Below are 27,537 nucleotides of genomic sequence, written 5' to 3'. Positions count from 1 at the left end.
CAACGAGACTCTGCTGCGGCTAGTGCAGTGCTTTATAGAACAGTAAACAAATAACTGAACTAGCTGCTTCTCTTGATACGTTATGCTGCAAGGATTACAAGTTTCTTGTAAGAACTGAAGCTATAAACATCTAACAAAGTGACTTACGGCATAACAGAACTAGAGAGTAGGAAAAATAGTGACAAAATTTGTAGGTGCTATGATGGTGGTTGAAATTTTGAGTCATGAGCTTTTGCTTTTTCAAGGTTATTGTTGCACAGTAGAGTAGGAGGTGAGTGCAGGAATAAAATTTTGATAAAAAACGATCGAGAAGTCGCAAAGTACGTGCGTCTGCCGGCTACGCAACGGTCTCATAACCTAATGTCAACAAGGGAGACCCAAAGTACAAACAAGCTGGCAGCTCTTTCCATCAGGCTGCCCGTGGTGGCAGCCAACAACAACGGATTCAGCATTTTCGCTTTACTGTAACGAGGTTAAATGTAGCATCACCAAGCGGTGTCCTAAAAACGCCATTCAGGATACAAACATCGCGTAAAGAACTCCACGAAACCTTGACGTTAAACACTAGAGCAGCCGAGATAGCTACCGTTACGCATGCAGTCGCTAACGATCTGTATTCTTTACGTTGTTTCTCCTTCATCTGCAGAATAAAAGCAACCTTGCAAAATTTCTGTTGCAATTTAGGACACCAGTGTAAGTTAAATATATGTGGCAAGCGCGTACGCGGGCAAAGAGCTCCTCCTAAATCCGTGGATCGATTTCAGCAAAACTTGGTAATCGTACTAGTATCTGGAAAGAAATACTGTGCGAATAAGAACCAGTAACCTCCTATTGGGTAGGGGGTGATAATATGAAAAGACAAGGGGCAGTAGGAGATCTACAGTGGGAAGAAATGAGGAGATAAATATAGCTGCAGTAGAGGAAGAGATGGCCAGAGAAAGGGGTAGGACAAGGTGGACGGAGAGAGGGGAGAGGAGATGAGCAGATGCACAGGGAGATGAGGAACGAGGAAATGGACTAAAAGAAAACTGGAAAAAATACACACCCAGCCAACGCCGGGGACTCAGCTACTTATAATGTACAGTTAAGTGCCTTACCTTTTTTATGAGGCTGTGTTTATTACTCAAAAATTTATACGTTTACCACGAACAGCTGGTATCGGCCTCTGTAGCCGTTATGAAGTACAGGTACAATTACGCATTTCAGTTAATTCTTGATAATGTAAGCTTATGGAAGATTTCTCTGGGTTAGCAATAACGGACTCTAGACTCATGAAAGGGATACTTCTATCTCCAGTATTTGTAGATTTAGAAGAAAGATTTTTCACACTCTTTAAAAATTTTGAAGACAGCAGGGTAAAATGCAGGGGGTGAAAGCGTGTCCACAATTCGCACAGAAACCAGACTATAAATACTCATATGAAAGGGGGGCAGTAGCTGAGAAGGTAATTATGCAGGGTTGTAGCCCATCCGCCACGTTATTCAGTCTGCACATCCAGCAATCTATGGAAAAATCCAAGGAGAAACTTGGAAAGTGAACAGAAGTTCCAAGAGAAGAAGATTTGCCAATTAAATTGTAATTCTGTCACAGAAAGCAAAGGACCTGGAGCAACAGTTTGACAGTATGTATACTGTCTTGGAAAGTGTTATAAGATGGTTATCAACAAAACTATCACAAATGTAACAAAGTGTAGTCGAATTAAATTTTATTAGTCTGAGGTGATCAGATTTCTACATGGGTATTTTTAAAGTTAAGAACCTATAGCGCATCGTGTCCGCGCATCCTGTCACGTGAGGTCCATTCAGTGATGGCATTTCCAGCAGGATAATAAAAGTTTGTTCCCAAGAAATAAGTGGGATTTTTAGCCACATATGTAATAGCTATCTGAAGCAGGGTATTTTCCCAGATAGACTGAAGTATGCCATTGTTAAACCACTGCATCAAAAAGGGGATACGTCTGATGTCAACAACTACCGCCCAATCTCTCTTCTGACTGCCTTATCCAAAATTCTTGACAAAGTAATGTATTGTAGAGTAGCTTCACACCTTTGTAAAAATAAAGTTTTAACAAAATGTCACTTTGGTTTCCAGAAGGGTTTTTCAACAGAAAATGCTATATATACTTTCACTAATGAAATATTAAATCCTCTGAGTAAAGTGATTTTTTGTGATTTATCAAAGGCTTTTGATTGTGTAAATCACGGAATACTTCTAGATAAGCTCAAGTACTGTGGTACGAATGGGACAGTGCTCAAATGATTTAAATCATACCTAACTGGAAGAGTGCAGAAAGTTGAAATAAGCAGTTTACATAATATGCAAAAAACTGGTGATTTCTCAAACTGGGGAACACTCAAGAATGGGGTGCCGCAAGGTTCAGTCTTGGGTCCTCTGCTGTTATTAACATACACTCCTGGAAATTGAAATAAGAACACAGTGAATTCATTGTCCCAGGAAGGGGAAACTTTATTGACACATTCCTGGGGTCAGATACATCACATGATCACACTGACAGAACCACAGGCACATAGACACAGGCAACAGAGCATGCACAATGTCGGCACTAGTACAGTGTATATCCACCTTTCGCAGCAATGCAGGCTGCTATTCTCCCATGGAGACGATCGTAGAGATGCTGGATGCAGTCCTGTGGAAAGGCTTGCCATGTCATTTCCACCTGGCGCCTCAGTTGGACCAGCGTTCGTGCTGGACGTGCAGACCGCGTGAGACGACGCTTCATCCAGTCCCAAACATGCTCAATGGGGAACAGATCCGGAGATCTTGCTGGCCAGGGTAGTTGACTTACACCTTCTAGAGCACGTTGGGTGGCATGGGATACATGCGGACGTGCATTGTCCTGTTGGAACAGCAAGTTCCCTTGCCGGTCTAGGAATGGTAGAACGATGGGTTCGATGACGGTTTGGATGTACCGTGCACTATTCAGTGTCCCCTCGACGATCACCAGTGGTGTACGGCCAGTGTAGGAGATCGCTCCCCACACCATGATGCCGGGTGTTGGCCCTGTGTGCCTCGGTCGTATGCAGTCCTGATTGTGGCGCTCACCTGCACGGCGCCAAACACGCATACGACCATCATTGGCACCAAGGCAGAAGCGACTCTCATCGCTGAAGACGACACGTCTCCATTCGTCCCTCCATTCACGCCTGTCGCGACACCACTGGAGGCGGGCTGCACGATGTTGGAGCGTGAGCGGAAGACGGCCTAACGGTGTGCGGGACCGTAGCCCAGCTTCATGGAGACGGTTGCGAATGGTCCTCGCCGATACCCCAGGAGCAACAGTGTCCCTAATTTGCTGGAAAGTGGCGGTGCGGTCCCCTACGGCACTGCGTAGGATCCTACGGTCTTGGCGTGCATCCGTGCGTCGCTGCGGTCCGGTCCCAGGTCGACGGGCACGTGCACCTTCCGCCGACCACTGGCGACAACATCGATGTACTGTGGAGACCTCACGCCCCACGTGTTGAGCAATTCGGCGGTACGTCCACCCGGCCTCCCGCATGCCCACTATACGCCCTCGCTCAAAGTCCGTCAACTGCACATACGGTTCACGTCCACGCTGTCGCGGCATGCTACCAGTGTTAAAGACTGCGATGGAGCTCCGTATGCCACGGAAAACTGGCTGACACTGACGGCGGCGGTGCACAAATGGTGCGCAGCTAGCGCCATTCGACGGCCAACACCGCGGTTCCTGGTGTGTCCGCTGTGCCGTGCGTGTGATCATTGCTTGTACAGCCCTCTCGCAGTGTCTGGAGCAAGTATGGTGGGTCTGACACACCGGTGTCAATGTGTTCTTTTTTCCATTTCCAGGAGTGTATATTAATGACTTGTCATTCTATATTCACGAAGATGCAAAGCTGGTACTTTTTGCCGATGACACAAGTAGAGCTACCATACCCAACAGACAAGAATTAACTGGTGAAATTGTAAAGGATGTTTTCCCGAAAATCATTAAGTGGTTCTCTGCAAATAGTCTCTCATTAAACTTTGACAAAACACAGTATATACAGTTCCACACAGTAAATGGAACGACACCATTAATAAATATAGACTTCGATCAGAAATCGGTAGCTAAGGTAGAATATTCAAAATTTCTAGGTGTATGCGTTGATGAGGGGTTGAACTGGAAAAAAACACACTGAGGATCTGCTGAAACGTTTAAGTTCAGCTGTTTATGCTATTAGGGTCATTGCAAATTTTGGCGATATACATCTCAGTAAATTAGCTTACCACGCCTATTTTAATTCTCTCCTTTCGTATGGCATCATATTCTGGGGTAACTCATCATTGAGTAAAAGAGTGTTCATTGCACAGAAGCATGTAATCCGAATAATTTCTCGAGCTCATCCATCATCCTGCAAACACTTATTTAAAGAGCTAGAGATCTTCACTGTAGCCTCACAATATATATATATTCATTTATGAAATTTGTTATTATCAATCCGAATGAATTCAAAAGTAATAGCAGTGTACATGGCTACAACACTAGCAGAAAGGATGATCTTCACTACTCAAGGTTAAATCTAACTTTGGCTCAGAAGGGGGTAAATTATGCTGCCACAAAAGTCTTTGTTCACTTACCTAATAGCATCAAAAGTTTGACAGATAGCCATATAGCATTTAAAAGGAAATTAAAAGAATTTCTTAATGGCAACTCCTTCTACTCATTAGATGAATTTTTGGATATAGTAAGTTGGTAATTTCCCCAACTCCCACCAAAAAAGTGTAATATTTTGTGTAATGTAATATTCTGTATAGACACCTTTTATTAACCTGACACGTTCCACATCATTACGAAGTGTCGTATTCATGATCTATGGAACAAGTACTAATCTAATCTAATCTAATCTGTCGGCTCACTACGCCGCCATTACCTTTCACGCCTCTGCCGGTGTTGTTCGTATGTTTATACTGTTTCGTTTGCCGCCATGTCAGTTAGTAATCCTACTGATTGTGAAATGCGCTCAGTTTTTTGGTTCTTAAATGCAAAACAAGTTCGTCCTGTTGAAATTCACCGGCAGGTTGTTGAAGATTATGATACATACGCGATGAATGATGGAAATGTGCGTAAATAGTGTAGGCTGTGTATTGAAGGAAGGACAAATGTTCATGATGAAGGAAGATCTGGATAACTTACTGTCATGAATGAAGACTTCACACAAAAAGTAGATGAGGCAATTCGCCTACACAGGAACTTCGCTATCGACGAGCTGAATTATAAATTTCCACAGGTTTCAAGATCAGTAGTTTCCTACGTTGTTACTGACCAACTTCACTACAAAAAAGTGTGTCGAGATGGGTGCTGGAAATGTTGACAGAAGAACACAAAACAAAGCGAATCACACATTCTTCTTCCGTTTTGAAGAGCTATCACAAGGACTGTGACGAGTCCTTTAGACTTTGCCAAGATGAATGACGATAAATGCTGAGAGGTACTGTGAAACATCATTAAAGCTTAGGCGCGCTATTCAAAATCGCCGGTCAGGACTGCTCTCTTAGCTCGTCGTTCTTCTTCACGACAATGCTCGGCCTTACGTTGTAGCAAGAACAAAGACGCAACTGGACATTCTCCATGAAGAATTACTGGATCATCAATGATATAGCCATAATTTAACACTATCAGACTATCATCTGTTTCCAAAACTCAAAAAATTTCTTGGTGGAAAGAGTTGGGGAAAGTGATGATGAAAAGGTTGAAAGAAACTGTTACTAACTGGTTTAACGGTCAGGTGGCAGAGTCCTTTGATGCTGGATCCAATAGCTGGTGCCAAGACTTGACAAATACACTCCTGGAAATTGAAATAAGAACACCGAGAATTCATTGTCCCAGGTAGGGGAAACTTTATTGACACATTCCTGGGGTCAGATACATCACATGATCACACTGACAGAACCACAGGCACATAGACACAGGCAACAGAGCATGCACAATGTCGGCACTAGTACAGTGTATATCCACCTTTCGCAGCAATGCAGGCTGCTATTCTCCCATGGAGACGATCGTAGAGATGCTGGATGTAGTCCTGTGGAACGGCTTGCCATGCCATTTCCACCTGGCGCCTCAGTTGGACCAGCGTTCGTGCTGGACGTGCAGACCGCGTGAGACGACGCTACATCCAGTCCCAAACATGCTCAATGGGGGACAGATCCGGAGATCTTGCTGGCCAGGGTAGTTGACTTACACCTTCTAGAGCACGTTGGGTGGCACCGGATACATGCGGACGTGCATTGTCCTGTTGGAACAGCAAGTTCCCTTGCCGGTCTAGGAATGGTAGAACGATGGGTTAGATGACGGTTTGGATGTACCGTGCACTATTCAGTGTCCCCTCGACGATCACCAGTGGTGTACGGCCAGTGTAGGAGATCGCTCCCCACACCATGATGCCGGGTGTTGGCCCTGTGTGCCTCGGTCGTATGCAGTCCTGATTGTGGCGCTCACCTGCACGGCGCCAAACGCGCATACGACCATCATTGGCACCAAGGCAGAAGCGACTCTCATCGCTGAAGACGACACGTCTCCATTCGTCCCTCCATTCACGCCTGTCGCGACACCACTGGAGGCGGGCTGCACGACGTTGGGGCGTGAGCGGAAGACGGCCTAACGGTGTGCGGGACCGTAGCCCAGCTTCATGGAGACGGTTGCGAATGGTCCTCGCCGATACCCCAGGAGCAACAGTGTCCCTAATTTGCTGGGAAGTGGCGGTGCGGTCCCCTACGGCACTGCGTAGGATCCTACGGTCTTGGCGTGCATCCGTGCGTCGCTGCGGTCCGGTCCCAGGTCGACGGGCACGTGCACCTTCCGCCGACCACTGGCGACAACATCGATGTACTGTGGAGACCTCACGCCCCACGTGTTGAGCAATTCGGCGGTACGTCCACCCGGCCTCCCGCATGCTCACTATACGCCCTCGCTCAAAGTCCGTCAACTGCACATACGGTTCACGTCCACGCTGTCGCGGCATGCTACCAGTGTTAAAGACTGCGATGGAGCTCCGTATGCCACGGCAAACTGGCTGACACTGACTGCGGCGGTGCACAAATGGTGCGCAGCTAGCGCCATTCGACGGCCAACACCGCGGTTCCTGGTGTGTCCGCTGTGCCGTGCGTGTGATCATTGCTTGTACAGCCCTCTCGCAGTGTCCGGAGCAAGTATGGTGGGTCTGACACACCGGTGTCAATGTGTTCTTTTTTCCATTTCCAGGAGTGTATTTAAACGTTGATAGTGGCTTCGCTGAGAATTGAAAAATGTGCATGTTGTTGTTTGTGCTACAATTTACGTTCACAAATAAAGTTTTTCTCACTTCATTACAAATCGGTTCTTACTTTACAACTTATCCTCCTATATAGGACACAAAAGCAGTATATGAGTTTTGGTTTTTTGGGTAGCAAAATAAGTGACGATTTTTTGTCTGTGGAGGATACAACATGGAGACTGACAAAACCAAGAAAAGTTTTTCTGAAATAGGTAACATGTAATATAACGGTGTTAGGAATCTTTTCTGAACGTATTTGTCTGGAGTGTAGGTCTGTACTCAAGTGGACGTTATACTTAACACATAGGAAGAGAACAGAAGCTTTTCAAATGTGTTGAACAGATGACTACCGAAAATTAGATGTGTGTATCGAATAATAAGTGAGAAATAATGGATCGATTTGGGAAGAAACCATGGCACGACCTCATCAAAAGAAGGGATAGACTGAAAGGCCACATCCTAAGGCATAGACGAAACCCTCTCAACATGTGTAGAAAGTAAGTATGAACGCTAGTCGAGGAATTTTCACACCGTGCTGCTTCTTCACAACTCCCCTAGATAATTCTTCTCGTCAAATCAGTTCAATAACAAAGCATGACGATAATTACGAAATTAATTTACAGCAGCTTATGGATAACATAGATTAATTCAGTACGCGTCATATCTTCCATTTCAAACAATTAAAGTGAAGTGACTTCATTTCTATTTAACAAACAGCAATTTACAGGATACGACCATCGGTGGACCAGTTTTGTACGATTATGCATTCACTCTGGAGAGATTTCTAGCTGAACGCGTTTGAGTGTTGTCTGAAACAAATCTGCATTAGCTGAATGCACCGCCGCATAAATGTCACGCAGTTAGCGTTTGAACGATATATCGCCGTTTATTTGGTGTGAAGCGCACCAACTCTACTAACTGTATTGCAGAATAATTAATTGCTACTTTTCAGTTCATTGAGACATGCACAGAAATTCGTTGATGAGGCAAAAAGGCTTTAACGATCACAACACTGTATCGTTTGCAAGCGGTTTACAACACGAAAGTTATTCATTTCAGTGAAACAAAAATATCGCTCAACACATATCACATGCTACATTTTAGGTGGATGAAAACAGATATTTTATGAGGCATGAAAAACTGCAAATATTGTTATTAAGAATAATGTTTCGATATACGTCCACCAATATAATCGAAGTGTGTGGCAGTTTCATTCTTGGTAGGACTCTACCATGCAGAAATGGTGCACGCATCCTACCTCTCTTGCCCTTGATATGTGGAAATGTCACTCCAAGATTCTTCCTTGAATACCTTAAGGTTGACAAACGAATAAATGTGTCACAAGGTTCATTACACTCTGGTTTCATTATTACTCGACAGATCATTATAGCATCGTAACTCAGATGAAATCGGTCAGTTCAAAAATGGTTCAAATGGCTCTGAGCACTATGGGACTCAACTGCTGTGGTCATAAGTCCCCTAGAACTTACAACTACTTAAACCTAACTAACCTAAGGACATCACACACATCCATGCCCGAGGCAGGATTCGAACCTGCGACCGTAGCGGTCGTGCGGTTCCAGACTGTAGCGCCTTTAACCGCTCGGCCACTCCGGCCGGCGAAATCGGTCAGTGTTTGATAAAAATCGAACAGGGAGGGCATTGACTAGCATAGCATTCAGGAGGTTAAAGTTCCTGAGTACCCATGTAGATTTGGTTTTCCGTGGTTTCTCATTATCTACTTGGGGAAACGCCAAATCGATAAGCTCAAATCTCCTGTTTCTTTTTATTCGTTTGTTTAGTAAAAACGACGAAAAGTGACGTAAGGTACCTGATACTCGATACTGTGTTTATGTTCGTTGTGCCAATGACCAGCCACTTTCTGTGAACAGAAGAGATCCCTTTATGCCGACGGTTTGGCGTTTAGCGAGTCAAGGGAAATCTGTTGACGATGTTGAAGCCCATCTGACAAACACATTGAGAAGCTGAATGTGTATTACTCCAACAATCAACTTCGTCTGTATCCATTTAAGCACCATCAGGTACGTCATACTTTGACGTAGAGACAGTATTATGAAAATACGAGACTGGAGTTGGAAACGAGAAGTAATATCCTTGGTGAGATCATTGCTAGCGGGTGGCGCTCTCGACCACAAACCCTGAGCGACGGCACTAGCTAAGTGTTACAGTGCTGCAGAGTATGCGTGCTCGCTTCACCCATGCGAACATAATTGACGAAGAGAAACGTGTTGGCTTTTTACAGGGTTTTCAAACCGACTTGCTGGCATAGTGCCACCAGACAATCGACGTGAAGTAGAGAACAAATCAGGTTAAGCAGGACAACCATCCACTACATGGGCACGTTCCAGCCCCAAGTTTGAGGTCCAGAAGAAGTTTTCTCAAGTTCACTTCAGTCGCGGAGACAACAGGAGCTACAGCGATGTAACAGTTGTGGATCTCTTCGCTGCCTCTCCCTTTGGAAGCATAGGTCCAAGCAGAATTGGACCGTGTGGAGATCACTCCGTCGTCTTCCTTCTAGAGTGGAAGATCCATAGGTAACATCCAGAGATAGCATTTCTCCATCGATTCCGTCTATAGTGACTATATAGAACTACACACCATGGAGCACCTACTGGGTTGTAATTTATGCCGTAGATCTTGCTCGGAAGAAAAATATGATCTGCAACTGAAATTGCAAGATTTTAGTCAACAATAATGTAACTTTATAACCAATTTGTTTTTAATGGTAACTACAGTGTATCGAATTCGTTTCTGCCTGGATTAAAAAAAGAAACTTTAGGATTCACAGCTATGAAGGAAGCGGTTGGGTGAGGTTCAAGATGAAGACACGGCACGTTTTCAACCAATCCCACAAGAGCTGTAGCAGCGGCAACCACCCGCAGTTGTCCTTCACCCCGCCACTACATCACTTCCAATTTGCAGTATGCGGCAGTTTCCTGAGGAATCGTTCATTGCGTGCTGACATTTTGTTTATTATTTTTTCTCTTACAGTTGAGGAGTCAACGTACTATCTGTGTTGCGCAATACTGAATAATGTCGGAAGCAAGTTCTTGAAATGATATTGTTGTTGTTGAGGTCTTCAGTCCAGAGACTGGTTTGATGCAGCTCTCCATGCCACTCTATCCTGTGCAAGCTTCTTCATCTCCCAGTACCTACTGCAACCTACATCCTTTTGAATCTGCTTAGTGTATTCATTTCTTGGTCTCCCTCCACGGTGCCCTCCAGTACTAAATTGGTGATCCCTCGATACTTCAGAACATGACCTACCAACCGATCCCTTCTTCTAGTCAAGTTGTGCCACAAACTTCTCTCCTCCCCAATTCTGTTCATTACCTCCTCATTAGTTGTGTGATCTACCCATCTAATATTCAGCATTCTTCTGTAGCACCACATTTCGAAAGCTTCTATTCTCTTCTTGTCTAAACAACTTATCGTCCACGTTTCACTTCCATACATGGCTACACTCCATACAAATACTTTCAGAAACGACTTCCCGACAATTAAATCTACACTCGATGTTAACACATTTCTCTTCTTCGGAAACGCTTTTCTTGCCATAGCCAGTCTACATTTTATATTCTCTCTACTTCGACCATCATCAGTTATTTCGCTCCCCAAATAGCAAAACTCAGCTACTACTTTAAGTGTCTCATTCCTAATCTAATTCCCTCAGCATCGCCCGACCTAATTCGACTACATTCCATTATGCTCGTTTAGATTTTGTTGATGTTCAACTTATATCCTTCTTTCAAGACACTGTCCATTCCGTTCAACTGCTCTTCCAGGTCCTTTGCTGTCTCTGACAGAATCACAAGGTTATCGACGAACCTCAAAGTTTTTATTTCTTCTCCATGGATTTTAATTCCTACTCCCATTTTTTTCTTTTGTTTCCTTTACTGCTTGTTCAATAAACAGATTGAACAACATCTAGGATAGGCTACAACCCAGACTCACTCCCTTCCCAATCACAACTTGCCTGTCATGCCCCTCGAATATTATAACTGCCATCTGGTTTCTGTACAAATTGTAACTAGCCTTTCGCTCCCTGTATTTTACCCCTGCCACCTTCAGAATTTGAAAGAGAGTATTCCAGTCAACATTGTCAAAAGCTTTCTCTAAGTCTACAAATGCTATAAATGTCAAATGATATTGAGTAGAAAAGTTCGTCAAGGCTGTCTTGGCCAAGGCATTGCCGTACGAGGTTACAAAGGGAAATGGTTTGAGCGTTATGTACGTAATCTGTCAACAGATGTTCGTGACAATGACCCCAGTCGTTCTATTGTTACTGGGAAGACGGTTACCATGGTAAAAGCGAAAAAGGAGATGATTAGTTTCAACGTTGCAATGTTGAAGTAAGTGACAAATTTAAAAAGGTGGCGCTTATGGATCTATCACTCCATAAGCCACAGTTCTCATCGAACGAAATCTACGAAATGACAAAAACATGTAGGGTTGTGATTATTGGGCTGTCACCTTACCACTGCCACTTCAACACTGTTAGAATTAATGTCGACCCAAATTAAAGGCTGCTTAGCAAATAATAATGAGAGAAAGACGCTCTTTGTGATCGAGGTACTCCGCAATGAAGCAGTTACGGAAATCACCTCTCAAGACTGAAAGAACACAGTCAGTCTGACGCAGCGCATTATGGAAAAAAAGTATAGCACACTGCATCGAAAACTTTAAGGCCTAAGTAGATAAAGCAAGATAGGTCTATGGAAATTAAAGAATGTGCGGGCGCATGTTGTCAGAAGTCTTCCCGTCGTTCACAAAAAGTCGGACGTCACATGATGTGAGGTTAGCGTGATAATAGCGCCGAATGCGGCTGGTCCCACAACACGAGGCAATGGAAGGAACGAGAAAAAAAGTGTGTGTGTGTGTGTGTGTGTGTGTGTGCTGTGTGTGTGTGTGTGTGTGTGTGTGTGTGAGCGCGTGCCCGTTTCGATAATCGAGCAGTTACGGTGCACTGTGGTGGTGTTCTTCCTTCCAACATGGCCCAAAGACGACATTTAGATGACTTCACATGTGGAAGAATCATCGAAAAACTACAAGAAGGATAAAGTCTGAAGAATAACCAAGAAGTACGGCATTGTTCACACCATTGTTTCACCTGCATGGCGTGCGTTTCAAACCGTGGGGTTGAAACCATAGGCAGTGCTGCCCGACGGAGAGGAAGTGGTCGACGACGGCCAACTACGGCAGCACATGACTACTACGTCGTGCGAGAGGCAAGAAGCGACCCACGTCAAACAGCGCGTGCAGCTACAACCACATTTAACAGTACTGCAAGGTTTGAGACTACTACAAGATCTGAATTTGGTGACGTATTTAGCGAAGAGATCGCTTCCCCATAATTCTGTGGAATATTATGACAAAACTGCATAACGGAAACCAGTGAACGTTTAAATAGGGATGACCCAATTAAACATGAAACACAAATACCATATCTCATATAGATACAGTGAAAATGAAGTTCAAAGGACTATGGAATGAAACCAAAGGACGCAATAAAATCTTGTTTGTTACTTTACTTTACTTTTCCGTTTCCAGATCAAATTTTATTTTTCCAATAGTTAGCCACCGCTACGGCTTTGTCGTTGGCTTGTAGCAGGTCACTAAAACTGCAGGGCTCCGGCAGTAGTCGGCACATGAGCAGATGTGCCTCGTCTTGTAACTCTCCGCATCCGCAGAGAACGTTGTCATCGTTAGTCAGCAGTCCCCACTTGCACAGATTAGTTTTGCATCTGGGTACACCAGCCCTCAGCCTATTTAGTGTTCTCCACACTGTGTAAGGAAGTTTGTTTCCAGGTGCCATTTGCTCTTTTGGTATTATCTGCAGTGCGGTTTGTTCATTCTCCCATTTACGGACTCTATTATCTTCCTGTGAACCGTCAAGGATCTTGGTTCTTGCAATAAAGCTATTTCTAGACTTAAGCCTCCGAGCCTGAGTGACGTGTCCATTCAGTGGGTGTCGAGAATCTGTTTTTGTTTGTTATTAATAAGCATTAACTTGATTCCAATCACTGAGCAGAACAACAAGTAAAGTTGATTTATAAAAGCTACACGATAATACCTTGGCACAGGTGGGCGAGATTGGAAATGAAGTGATACAATTATGTCCACATAAACTCACCGATAACTGCTGAAGCGGTCAGCAGATTTAAGAAAAGACCCATACCGTCTAAGCACCAACCCCTTGCCTAAGCGCATTTTTATTCGAACTAAATGAGTGACTTAATTCAGAACAGGAAAACTCTAACTTGAAGCAAAAGACTTAGCCCCCCCCCCTCCACATGATGCACTCAAATGCAGCTCATGCTTACCATCGTCTTAAAACTCAGGTGCTGACTAAGCTTTCTAAGTTTAGCCCTGGCACCAATGATTAGCTCTAGAACAATGTCCTCCCTCTCTGAAGCTCTAATATGAAGGCATGTCGCCATGTGACAGTCCAAAACGAAGAAGTGCCTCCTCTGGACATGTAAGACGAAGAAGTTCCTCTCTGAAGATCTAAGACGAAGAAGCTTCCCTTCTAAAGATCTAAGGTGAGGTCTGTCTTTTCTCCTTTTCTCAAAATCTGAATGGTTCTGCAGGAACGGATTCTCACTACACAGTCACTGTAGACCTTCCGAGTTCCAACCAACGAAAGCTCCAACACCGAAAGTTCTCTCCCTTCTCCTAAAAGATCTGCCTTGATTAACAAGTAATACACACTTCTCTGTCTAGAGTGGATAAAAAAGCAGAAATTCTCTCTCCCTGTGCGAGTGATTTCACGTTGCGTTTCAGGACAGCGGCTGCACGTACGCGAGCCTTCATCCCCACTCCGAAAATACTTTTGGTGAGCCAAACCAGAAATTCCTCACGAAATTTAAACATCGGCCACTGCTGGCCTCCTTTGAGTCCAACACATTCTTCTCACTCTGAGTGCAGCTTGCTTCCAATCCCATTGCAGATCTCTATCGTTTTAGAAAGCATTCTATTCCGCCGCTTCTCACAATGGAATTTTACAGCCTGCCGAATGCCACTCCAGCTCTCTGCGAAGCTGTTATCGGAACTTGGAATACCGCCGCTGACAGCATCAGTCCGTTCAGTGTGTAACTGCAACTGGTCCGGGGCTCTGCCTTTCAGCGAAGAACTGTTTCACGACTCGCATGTAGTTGTGCTCCTGCTGTCTTCACTCTCCCACAGTCGTCCAGTGGACCCAGCTTACAGAAAACCGTTACACTTATTTATCACAGTTTATAAATGAGCCGGCCGAAGTGGCCGTGCGGTTAAAGGCGCTGCAGTCTGGAACCGCAAGACCGCTACAGTCGCAGGTTCGAATCCTGCCTCGGGCATGGATGTTTGTGACGTCCTTAGGATAGTTAGGTTTAACTAGTTCTAAGTTCTAGGGGACTAATGACCTCAGCAGTTGAGTCCCATAGTGCTCAGAGCCATTTGAATAGAAATGAAACTGAGAAGTACTTCTTAGATTCTCATTCACTGGTGATCTTTCAGATGCGTCCGAAATTTCATGTGTCGCTAGTAATTTGAATTGAGTTAGTAGTTCAAATTTAATATTGAGTTATTCATTATGTTACAGAGCAGTTTTGGAAAAAGCTGTCCGCTAACAAAGGCGCCCAATCGCAAGCTCCACAGTGGCATGGCAACTGCATGAGGATGACCTCTTTGCCCGACGACCAATACATTGTATTCCCTTGACAACCCCACATTGGCGGCAACGTTTGCGATGGTGCCAAGAGCATAGGACCTGGACCGATAAGGACTGTGGTCGCTTGCTCTTCTCGGATGAGAGCAGATTCAACAAGAGCAGTGTTTCAGGACGCATCTTCATCTAGCGATAGGTGGAAATGCGTGTTGTACCCAGGAACATTTTCGAACATCATTGGTGGTCCAAATGCTATGGCGTGGGAAGGGATAGTTTTGTATGTGAGTGTTTCGGGTAAACATTTTTTATTTTTCGACATAGTCTCCTTTTAGACTAGTACACTTCGTCCAGTGCTGTTCTAATTTGTTGATCCCTTCCGAATAATAGGAATTTTCCAAGTCAGCAAAATAGCTATTAGATGCTGTAATCACTTCCTCATTGGAGTAACATCTTTGTCCCGCCAACTATTTCTTCAAATCGGGGAACAAATAGTGGTCAGAGGGGGCCAAGTCTGGAGAATAGGGGGGGATGTGAAACGAGTTGGAATCCTGTTTCCATTAATTTTGCAACCACAACTGCTGAGGTGTGTGCTGGTGCGTTGTAGTGATGGAAAAGGACTTTTTTGCGGTCCAATCGCCGGCGTTTTTCTTGCAGCTCGGTTTCCAAACGGTCCAATAGCGATGAACAATATGCACCTGTAATAGTTTAACCCTTTTCCAGGTAGTCGATGAGGATTATCCCTTGCGAATACCACAAGATAGTCGCCATAACCTTTCCGGCCGAAGGAATGGTCTTCGCCTTTTTTGGTGCATATTCTCCCCGGGTAACCCATTGTTTAGATTGTTCTTTGGTCTCAGGAGTATAGTAATGTATCCATGTTTCATCCACAGTGACGAAACGACGCCTAAAGTCCTGCGGATTCTTCTTGAACAGTTGCAAACAATCTTTGAAACACTTCAAACAATTCCGTTTTTGGTCAAGCATGAGCAATCGCAGAACCCATATTGCGGATAGCTTTCTCATGTCCAAATATTTATGCAAAATATTATGTACCCGTTTATTCGAGATGCCCACAGCACTAGCAATCTCATGCACCTTAACTCTTCTGTAATCCATCACCGTATCATGGATTTTATCAATGATTTCTGGAGTCGTAACCTCCACAGGGTGTCCAGAATCAGCATCACTTGTGCGCATATGGCCACTCCGAAAATTTTGAAACCACTTATAAACTGTTCAAATCGAATGTGCAGAGTCACCGTAATGTTTATCAAGCTTCTGTTTAGTCTCCAGAGGCGTTTTGCATCTCATAAACTAACATTTAATCACCACACGAAATTCTTTTTTGTCTATTTTTTGACAATCACTCGACTTCCTTGATTCACACGAGTGCGAAACACAAAGAAATAGACCAATATGGCTGAAACTTGGTGTACGTTCTTTCCGAAGATGCTACTAAGCTACTAACTAAACATGACCTCGATACGTGCCGATGGCGCCATCTCTGGGACTTAGCACGCACTTTTCAAACGCCCCTCGTACACACCAGTCACGCTGTTCCTCAAGTGCGACTTTTCGGGGGTGCATTCACCCTTGACTTCATTTCTAAGGATGACAAGGCGCGAGCGCATCAAACAGCCCAGGTGCAGGAGCTCTCGGAAGGAAAGGATATTCAGCGAGTGGGCTACCCTGCCCGTTTCCACGACATAAATCCCATCGTACTCGTGTGGAATGCCGTGGGCAGACGTACTGTAGCACGGGTACACACACCCTCGACCATCCAGCAGTTGTCACCCGCGTTGTAGAAAAGTGGAACGCTGTACCACAATGACTCGCTACTAACTACGTGACCAGCAGGGAAACACGTTGCAGAGCATGTATTGCTGTCCGTGGCTATCATACACCTTACTAACAACGATGCCCCGCCTTTCGTTATATCTAGCGGACGATCGATATTACTCATGTGTAATTATTGTCTTTGAACAAAAGTGTTATTTCTGATCGTCTCGTTACGTATTTTTTAATTTTTTTTCACTTACCTGCTGTGCTGTACTGTGGCAGTTCTTTCTACGTATGGTCCAAATTTAATCGATACATCATGCAAAAGTTACTTTCGTCGTTAACTTTTCCATACGAGTATAGAATGAAACTATTTTTAAAAATTCATTATAGGAATTAAAGTATCAATAAGTAACAACAGTGATAATTTTACATCAAGCATGTATTTCGACGAGAGTAATAACAATAGAGTTTCCTCATTGTCATAACAAAAGATGCACATCTACATTCAGCTGAATGTCTTGTACGCGCGATAAAGTAGCTGCATGGCAAAATTATTTATTTGCAGAATTTGGCTGTTAATAAGAAAGCTGTTATCAACAGCTGAGTACGCATGAAGTTCATCTCAGGAACTCAGTCTTAACCACACACACACACTCACACATACACACACACACACACACACACACACACACATACACACACACACACACACACACAGCCACACACACACACACACACACACACACACACACACACACACACACACAAACAGAGACATTCTTTCAGTGCTTGTGTTATAATTGTTGCAATTCTTGACAGTCTGTCTGGGGGCGATCCGCAATGTATGGCAACTAAGAAAAACTCGAAAGCACAAAATCGCTAAAAAAAACACTTTATTGAATGAACGGTTTCGACAGAGCTATACTTTCAGCATCAGATCTTATGTAAAAGTTCAAGAGCAGTAGATCTGATGATGATAGCATAGCTCTGTTGAAACCATTTATCCAGTAAATTGCTTTTTTAGCAATTTTGGAATTTCATGTTTTCTTCAGTTACCAATGTTGCAAATACTGACGTAGTGTATCTTGTTATCACTATCTTCATTCTTCCAAGCCGATAACGTATGTCTTCTCACGTCGATGAACAGGTATAATATTTTTGTTGCTTATGTTTATGTTTTCTGATCGGTCAACTTTAACTACTAACCTAGTATATGTTTCTTTCAATAAAACTAAACGGGAGGCCGAGTATTGTTTGACTCACGAACGCAGCCCATGCGCCACAGTTTCCTAAAATTATCTCGTTTTAGAGATACGCATGTCCAAAATTTGATGTCGTCAGAAGACGCATTTTTGTAAGATTTCCATACATCGTTCTGAAAATTAATGCTAGCAAATAAAACTGAGAGGAAAGCGTAGTGCAGTTCTTTTACAAGTCACTGATGAACGTTTCATCTTTGTACATCGAATAGTCTGCGAGTTTAAACAAGCTGAGTGAAATGTAAGATAATGTGTGTGTTTTGTGTGTATCGTGGCAAGTTAGCTGTGAGCATCCGCGTGTTCCTACCGAAGCGTCAGTCCTAAGGTAATTTTCAATCAGACTTCCGTCGGTGGCAGCATCTTGATGACACATCATTACAACAACATCATATATGTTTAAGTAGAGGCTTATTAGTAACAAGTGTCAAGGTCGGTAAAGTGTTCCGTTACTCGGTTTCTGCATAGGCACTAAAGGAGCCTCTACGACCACGCCGATGCGCACGGTAACCGTGTGAAACAAGCTACGAAATTAAGTGCGTTATCTGTAGTACTACTATTTTATACAGTTTTAAATTACGTGAAATACAAACGGGCGACAGTCTGCAAGAAAAACGCTATTTTAATCTAGTCGATTATAAGCGGAAATTTTCATCATCGGAAATTTTGTTCACCTCTAGCGCAAGGAGATTAGTGCCGAACAGAGAGGTTTTATTCACTCACATGTCGGTGTCACACACTCCATGCAGATGTCACAAGAGGACGCGAAAAAGGAGGGATGAAAAATGATAAACATCTTTTCCTGCATCAGATCACATTCAAGTTTTCTCGAATGCTTTCCAATGGTCCTTAGTGGCTCCACCCAGTATACCAGGGCAAAATTTGCGGTCGCAACTCAATCCACAGGTATCAGATTACGTTCAATGGGCCTGCAGCCCTACGAGGAGGATTGAATTCTCCAGAGGGTGTCAGCAATCTCATAACATGTCAAGAATGTCGTCCTGTTGTACATGGCACGGCAAACTGGCGTTTTCCTCCGCGAGGTGTGTGAAAATGCAATCCATCATCTGCTTTTAATTTTCAATATTCAAATGTTGTACACTGAAGCGCCGAAGAAACTGGTATAGGCATGCGTACTCAAATACAGCGACATGTAAACAGGCAGAAAACGGCGCTGCGGTCGGTAATTCCTATGCAAGGCAACAAGTGTCTGACGCAGTTGTAAGATCGGTTACTGCTGTTACAATGGCAGGTTATCACGATTTAAGTGAGTTTGAACGTGGTGGTATCATCATCAATATGGGCTTTCGGAGGCGAAGGCCCACTAGCGTACCCTTGATGATTGCACGACAGTAAGCTTTACCCTTCGCCTGGGCCCGTCAACACCGACTGAAAATACGTTGCCTGTTCGGACGAGACTCGCTTCAAATTTTATCAAGTGGTTGGACGTGTACGGGTATGGAGACAACCTTATGAATCCACGGACCGTGCATGTCAGCAGGGGACTGTGAAAAGTGTTGGGGGCTCTGTAACGGTGTGCGGCGTGTGCAATGGGAGTGTTATGTAGCCCCTGATACGTCTGGATACGACTCTGACAGGTGACACGTACGTAAGCATCCCGTCTGATTACCTGCATCCATTCACGCCCATTGTGCATTCCGAAGGATATGGGCAATTCCAGCAGGACAGTGCCACAGCCCACACGTCCAGAATATCTACAGAGTAGCTCCAGGAACACTCTCCTCAGTTTAAATATTTCTGCTGGCCACCAAAGTCCCCAGAAATGAACATTATTGAGCATATCTGGGATGCCTTGCAACGTGCTGTTCAGAAGAGAGCTGCAACCCCCCGTACTCTTACGAATTTATGGACAGCCCTGCAGGATTCATGGCGCCAGTTCTCTCCAGCTCTACTTCAGACATTAGTCGAGTCCATCTCACGTCGTGTTGCGTCACTTTCGCGCGGTGGCCCTAGACGATATTAGGCACGTGTACCAGTTTCTTTGGCTCTTCAGTGTAGAATGTACTTCTTAACGACAGAGTTCAATTTCAACCTCTCGTATCAATAATTTTTAAGTGCAAAAGTAACCATCGATATGTTTAGTTATAGAGATCTGAGTAAAGTTATCTTAATTGAACGAATACTTCATTGTATATATACTACTTACATTTACTTAGAATCATGCATACCATTTTCATTAATATTACCTACCAAGATAGCGATACTATTATCTCTCAGGTAAGTGAGCAAAAAGCAACGTAGTCACAACGCTGTTTCCAACAATACATCACACAAAAGAAATCAATTATACACATACAATTACTTTAACACATTGTGTTTGGAAAAAAAAAGTTTGCGATGTGAAGTGGAATTTTGGAATGGTAACAAATTCAAGTTAGACTCTACAAAATTTCAGTAATACGAAATGCAGAGAAATTTAAAGAATAATTGAGTAAGTCTCGGAAAAAAATAAGCGCTTTGTTAAGTGAAATGTTCAACAATCTTCTGAAATAAATGGTGTGTCCCATAAGATTTCACGCACATTTGAACAACAAGTCAGTGGACTTTTATTCAGGAGGAGTGGATGGTCGTGTACACATTCCGACACTCTATATTAGATATGTTGCGCTTACGCAAGGAACGTCGAGATGAATAACGGGATGGTTCCCCTTAAAAGAACAGAAGACAGCAGTTTTTTCTTATACGAGCAAGTGCTCTGAATCTCTACGGGACGTCGAGCACTTAGCATTCCTCCCTTGAGATTTGCGCCACGACCCCTCCGTTGGCGGCAGCTGGGCTGGTGTTGGACAGCGGCACCTGTCCCTCTGTCCCTTCACCCCCTCCTCCCCCCCCCCCCACCTCGCTCCCTTGTCGCGGTGGCAGGCGCCCAGACAGCTGCTAATGAGGGCGGGCCAGAACTCCCCCCTGACCACCGCTCTCGGCTAATCGTGGCGCCCATTATTCGGGCTACTAATTCAATTCTCGGCCCTCTCTCGCCTCATTTAGCTTTGTCTGTGGTCGCCTCTGTCCGACGCTCTGCACAACACGTGCGGCTCACACTCCTCTTTCACCACCTTACTTGTTAGAATGCAAAAATCTCGTGACAATAATAAATCAGAGGCAGTCTAATCAAACCTCACATAATGAAAGGATATATTTACTTATACGTATTATACCTATTAAAGAAAAGCATCATAATGAACGAAACAATCTAGATCACGTTTTACTAACTCTTACGACCCATTCCGGCCGAATTAAGCATCGAGCAACCAGTAATTATAACGAAACATGACATGTGAATCAGGTGTCGCAATCATTAAAACAAATGCGTTTTTCGTTGCGACAGGATTTCTCCTGAAATTTCAATCACCAGTTTTCTCAAAAAAAAATGGTTCAAATGGCTCTGAGCACTATGGGACTTAACATCTATGGTCATCAGTCCCCTAGAACTTAGAACTACTTAAACCTAACTAACCTAAGGACAGCACACAACACCCAGCCATCACGAGGCAGAGAAAATCCCTGACCCCGCCGGGAATCTAACCCGGGAACCCGGGAACCCGGGCGTGGGAAGCGAGAACGCTACCGCACGACCACGAGATGCGGGCTACCAGTTTTCTCCTCCGATTGCGAAAACATTCTGTTGGCACCCACCTACATAGGGAGAAATGATCCCACGATAAAATAAATCAGAGCTCGCACAGAGTAACTGAAGTGCTCGTTTTTCCCGCGCGCCGTTCGAGAGTGGAACGGTAGAGAGACAGCTTGAAGGTGGTTCATTGAACTCTTTGCCATGCACTTTATTGTGAGCAGCAGAGTAATCACATAGATGTAGACGCAAATGTACAAAAGAAACCAGGAATTAAGGAACTTTTGGAACTTTGTGGTAAGTTCCAATGGAACCAAACTGCTGAGCTCATCGGTCCCTAGACTTACACACTACTTCATCTAACTTTAACTTACGCTAAGGACAACACGCACACCCATGTCCCAGGGACGACTCGAACCTCCGACAGGGGGAGCTGCGCGAACCGTGCAAGGCGCCTAAGACCGCGCGACTACACCGCGCGGCTGGAATTATGGAAAGGGACATAACGTTCAGGTAGAGTATATAAAAGCTTTAATGCTTACCAATGATGTAATTCTTCTGGAGACGGCAAAGGATTTCGAACAGCAGGTAAATACCGCTGATTGGCAAAGCAAAAATAGCGTTCCTCAGTGAGGAATTTTAGTGCTAGCATGAGGCATGGATTATAAATAGTTCACACAAGCTAGAGCTAGCATGGGGCGTGGATGACAAAGAGTCTAGACAAGAAGAGAGTAGAAGCTTTCGAAATACTGTGCTGCAGAAGAGTACTGAATATTAGATGGGTAGGTTAAATAATTAATGAAGAGGTGCTGAATCAATGCAGAAAAAACAAATTTAGCATAACGTGATTAAAGGGGGGAATCGAATGATGGAACACGGTCTGAGGTGTCAAGGATCGTTAAGTTCATAACAGAAGGAAGTGCGGCGGCAAAAAATTGTAAAAGAATACCAAGACATGAACACAGTAAGCAGTTTCAAATGGATGTAGGTTGTAGTAGTAAGTTATCCAGAGATGAAGAGGTGTGGACAAGATAGAGCAGGGAGCTACGTCAAACTACTCTTCAGATTGAAGACCACAAAACAACAAGGTGTACAACTAAAATAGGTAGCTGTTGCTATCACCGGCGACAGTTGGTGTGGTACATTGTGAAAAAAGCGCCCCAGCTGACGCCTTTGGTAGCAATATTCGTATATTACACCATATAATTGCTTCTCAGAAATGAGATCTTCTCAACAACTGATCTTTGACATTGTAACGTTTGCGAACTATAGAAATTGTATGTCTACCATATGATACGTTCAATTGGAAATGCTTGGAGAGAATATATATATCTAGATCTATTAGTCTTTCAGTATCGAAGCAACTGAAAACTCACAATCGATTGTACTGCTTATAATTCTGTCAGGATCCAAGAAAGTTACAACTGGGTAATGCGGGTAAATGGAATTGTTTATTGAATTGCCTACGCATTTAAAATTATTACTCGCATTTTAGCTGTTTCCTCGGGTTTAATAAGATCGCTTGAAATTCAAATCCACACGGAAAAATTCACATAAAAAATTCTCAGATTAAACGGCATATTGCGTATAAACCACATTGAACCACACCTGGATTTTATTCTCTGGTATACAAGTCGCACTAAATGTGACTTTTCGGCTGTTTCTCACTTGTATCTATGTTTGGCGGGTTCCTCTGCACCTTAGAAGCACAACACGATCGCAGTTAATGTACAAGTATGCAAAAAAGAGAAAAAAGTACTACTTAGACTACACCTCAATAGTAAGGGGAGTACCGTCAACGATAGGATTAAAATAAATGTAATTCCCAAATCGTCGTTACGTTATTCAGTGTCAGCAGTGACGAATAAATAAGTTTTGGACAATTGGTAACACCAGAAATGCTGTTTCTCAAATATGTAGAAGGTTGCAGGAGGAACGATAAGATAGAAACACTAGGCGTGACACAGTCCACGTCATATTTTTATTTAATTTCTAGTTATTGACATAAGGCATTCAGAGCAAATGCTGCGACCGCTGTGCAGGGAATACCGGCTCGGTCTCAGATGGCAGTGCAAACAGTACAACTAGCTAACAACCTTTCCTGTTCCACTACAACTTCTTACAAACATAATTTACCGTGCCTTGCCGTTTGTACAGCTCACACAAAATAACGTGGTACCAGCACAGATATGCTTCCTGGACGTGAGCACTGAGTAATTGCATGCCGTTGTTCCTCCAATCAACCTACACACTTCGAACGTTCTCGTTGCTGTCTCTCCACTACACAGCGTGGCGCCACAGCCATCACACAGCTTAACTGCAGGGGAAGTTCTCCGTAATCAGGCTTATGTGTTTACACGCAGTGCCATGAAATTTGTGAGGGAGGAGGCAAACGAGAAAGCAGAAATCTCATTAAAGATTGTTCTTGAGAAGATTGCAGGAACCGCTAGCTGTTCCTATCACTTAATAAACAAAGTAAAGGAAGAGGAAACAATTAGCTACAAGTACTTCGTAAGGCTTCACTGCTTCCGACAGATGTGGAAGAAAAAGAAAATCTCTCTCATTTTACACACACAAACCCGTCCTCCCTATGCCGCCACCCTCATACATAACATTATCATTAGCTGAAACCAGCTACATACGAAGCTCTGGTTTTTAGTTCAATAATCAAAGAGTATTAAGCAAAACTAAACACGTTAAACGTAATTTCAATACTATGATTGTAGGTGAAATAATATCCTGAGTTCTTGCAAACACGTGTCAATTTTGAAATAACGAATGCGTGCTACTGTCATTATAGCGAATGTAATATAAACCGATATACATAAATTCTTTGAACATTACCTCTTTAATCAGGCTCTTTCGTGTGTTTATATGCTGGAAAGCACATGAGAGTTGCTGCCTGTGACAAAGTTAGTGTTGTGCTATAGACTACACCGACTGGAAAACATAAATTATATTTTCCAGAGTAATATGTGCACCAGGAATAAACCCAGCGATTCTAACAACTGTAATGAATGTCACATTCAGTGCTATTTGTTCCGATTTTCTGTCTTGCCATAGCAATGGTCCCAATCTTGTCACGGTCCGCGCGACTCTCCCCGTCGAAGGTTCGAGTCCTCCCTCCGGCATGGGTGTGTATGTTGCCCATAGCGTAAGTTATTTTAAGTTAGTTTAAGTAGTGTGTAAGCTTAGGGACCGATTACTTAAGCAGTTTGGTCCCATAAGATCTTACCACAAATTAAAAAAAGAAATGCTCCCAAATACATTAAGTGTGTACCGTCTGATGAGTCGCAAAGCCATTCCAAACAGGTCATGATAAATGAAAACTGAAGCATAGCGAAAGGTGACTGGTTACAGTTATTTCTTGAAACCTCGAAGAAAATTTTAATTATTGATAATATTGCCGAACGGGTTATCGGAGGACTGCCACATAATTAGCAAGAGACACATGTGCTTTTCTTGAGTTGTCATCGTTGTAGTAAGCTACGTTGTCCAGCATGCCAAAATTGTACGCCTTTTTTGTTTTACGAGATTTGCTTCCGGAAGTGCACTTTCGACCTTACTTTTCTTTGGCTGGTCCTCTATTTATGTGTATATTTCTTTTTCGTTACTTTCGCGAGGAACTGTTGACTCTGAATGTTTATTTTTGTCTAGTTGCTGGTGGTACTGAACTAACGTTTAATGCAACGGTTTGCAGATTCGCTAGCTATAGCTTACATGTTATACACGTTTCTGCATGGCATTCAGCTGTCGAAATGCACCTACGATTCGCTCTGCTGCAGCTGACACCATAGCCCCAACTACTACTGTTTTTCCCGTCCCCTACCCTGGTGTCTGCACGGCTACGGGCCGAGTTATTTTGTACGCACTGTACTTTTATTGCTTACCACGCAAAAAAGCAAATTTCACATTTAACCATTTTTTACATTATTTCGCTGATTTTAAAATGGTATTCGTGTCAGCATAGTCCTCACTTGGTTGTGCTATCTTTGTAGGCATGTGATGCCGAAAACGGAGATGTGATCAACGTTTCACTGACTGATTTCTCCTTGTGTTGCAGTACATTGGGACCATGGATGTACCGCGGCCCAAGAGCCGCGTGGAGATCGTCGCCGCCATGCGTATGATACGGGTGAGTGATGCTTTTTGCTGATATGATGCCGGGTTGGCCGACGGTTCTAGGCGCTACAGTCTGGAACCGCGCGACCGCTACGGTCGCAGGTTCGAATCCTGCCTCGGGCATGGATGTGTGTGATGTCCTTAGGTTAGTTAGGTTTACGTAGTTCTAAGCGCTAGGGGACTGATGACCTCAGAAGTTAAGTCCCATAGTGCTCAGGGCCATTTGAGCCATTTTTGATGCGCTAACTGTAGCCTTAATACAGGGCAGACAGTGCAGCTCCATCCACCAAGGCTAGCCAGCTGTCGCAGTTGGCACAGGAAAGCTTTCCCTCAAATCTCTGTAAGAAAATGAAGTAAGTTTAGAGGGTGGTTCTTGCTAACGTTTCAAAACCCACGAAATAGAGTAGATGCCGATTAGATAACTAATACACTACTGGCCATTAAAATTGCTACACCAAGAAAAAATGCAGATGATAAACGTGTATTCATTGGACAAATATATTATACTAGAACTGACATGTGATTACATTTTCACGCAATTCGGATGCATAGATCCTGAGAAATCAGTACTCAGACAAACCACCTCTTGCCGTAATAACGGCCTTGGTACGCCTCAGCATTGAGTCAAACAGAGCTTAGATGTCTTGTACAGGTACAGCTGCCCATGCAACTTCAACACGATACCACAGTTCATCAAGTGTAGTGACTGGCGTATTGTGACGAGCCAGTTGCTCGGCCACCATTGACCAGACGTCTTCAATTGGTGACAGATCTGGAGAATGTGCTGGCCAGGGTAGCAGCCGAACATTTTCTGTATCCAGAAAGGCCCGTACAGGACCTGCAACATGCGACCGTGCATTATCCTGCTGAAATGTAGGGTTTCGCAGGGATCGAATGAAGGGTAGAGCCACGGGTCGTAACACATCTGAAATGTAACGTCCACTGTTCAAAGTGCCGTCAATGGGAACCCCATACCTTCACGCCGGGTGATACGCCAGTATGGCGATGACGAATACACGCTTGAAATGTGCGTTCACCGCGATGTCGCCAAACAGAGATGCGACCATCATGATGCTGTAAACAGAACCTAAATTCATCCGAAAAAATGACGTTTGGCCATTCGTGCACCCAGGTTCGTCGTTGAGTACACCATCGCAGGCGCTCATGTCTGTGATGCAGCGTCAGGGGTAACCGCAGCCATGGTCTCCGAGCTGATAGTCCATGCTGCTGCAAACGTCATCGAACTGTTCGTGCAGATGGTTGTTGTCTTGCAAACGTCCCCATCTGTTGACTCAGGGATCGAGACGTGGCTGGACGATCCGTTATTGCCATGCGGATAAGATGCCTGTCATCTCGACTGCTAGTGATACGAGGCCATTGGGATCCAGCACGGCGTTCCGTATTACCCTCCTGAACCCATCGATTCCATATTCTGCCAACAGTCATTGGATCTCGACCAATGCGAGCAGCAATGTCGCGATACTAAAAACCGCAATCGCGATAGGCTACAATCCGACCTTTGTCAAAGTCGGAAACGTGATGGTACCCATTTCTCCTCCTTACACGAGGCATCACAACAACGTTTCACCAGGCAACGCCGGTGAGCTGCTGTTTGTGAATGAGAAATCGGTTGGAAACTTTTCTCATGTCAGCACGTTCTAGGTGTCGCCACCGGCGTCAACCTTGTGTGAATGTTCTCAAAAGCTAGTCATTTGCATATCACAGCATCTTCTTCCTATCGGTTAAATTTCGCGTCTGTAGCTCGTCATCTTCGTGGTGTAGCAAATTTAATGGCCAGTAGTGTATAAAGAACATGGGTAGGTGGGGGGGGGGGGAGAGGGGTGGCGCAGATGT

The 27,537-nt window shown here is 44.0% G+C and overlaps 1 protein-coding gene across 1 annotated transcript in view; it reads left to right on the top strand.

The window, feature by feature from the left end:
* LOC126482058 (carboxyl-terminal PDZ ligand of neuronal nitric oxide synthase protein) overlaps positions 1-27,537 on the top strand; it is a 948,220-nt gene that overhangs the window by 521,467 nt on the left and 399,216 nt on the right. The window contains exon 2 of the mRNA XM_050106034.1: positions 25,625-25,696. Coding sequence (XP_049961991.1) covers positions 25,625-25,696 — 72 coding nt within the window. The remainder of the gene's footprint in view (positions 1-25,624; positions 25,697-27,537) is intronic.

Source organism: Schistocerca serialis, chromosome 5 (assembly GCF_023864345.2).
Source record: "Schistocerca serialis cubense isolate TAMUIC-IGC-003099 chromosome 5, iqSchSeri2.2, whole genome shotgun sequence".
Lineage (NCBI taxonomy): Eukaryota > Metazoa > Arthropoda > Insecta > Orthoptera > Acrididae > Schistocerca > Schistocerca serialis.
This window is presented reverse-complemented; position numbering and strand designations above follow the sequence as displayed.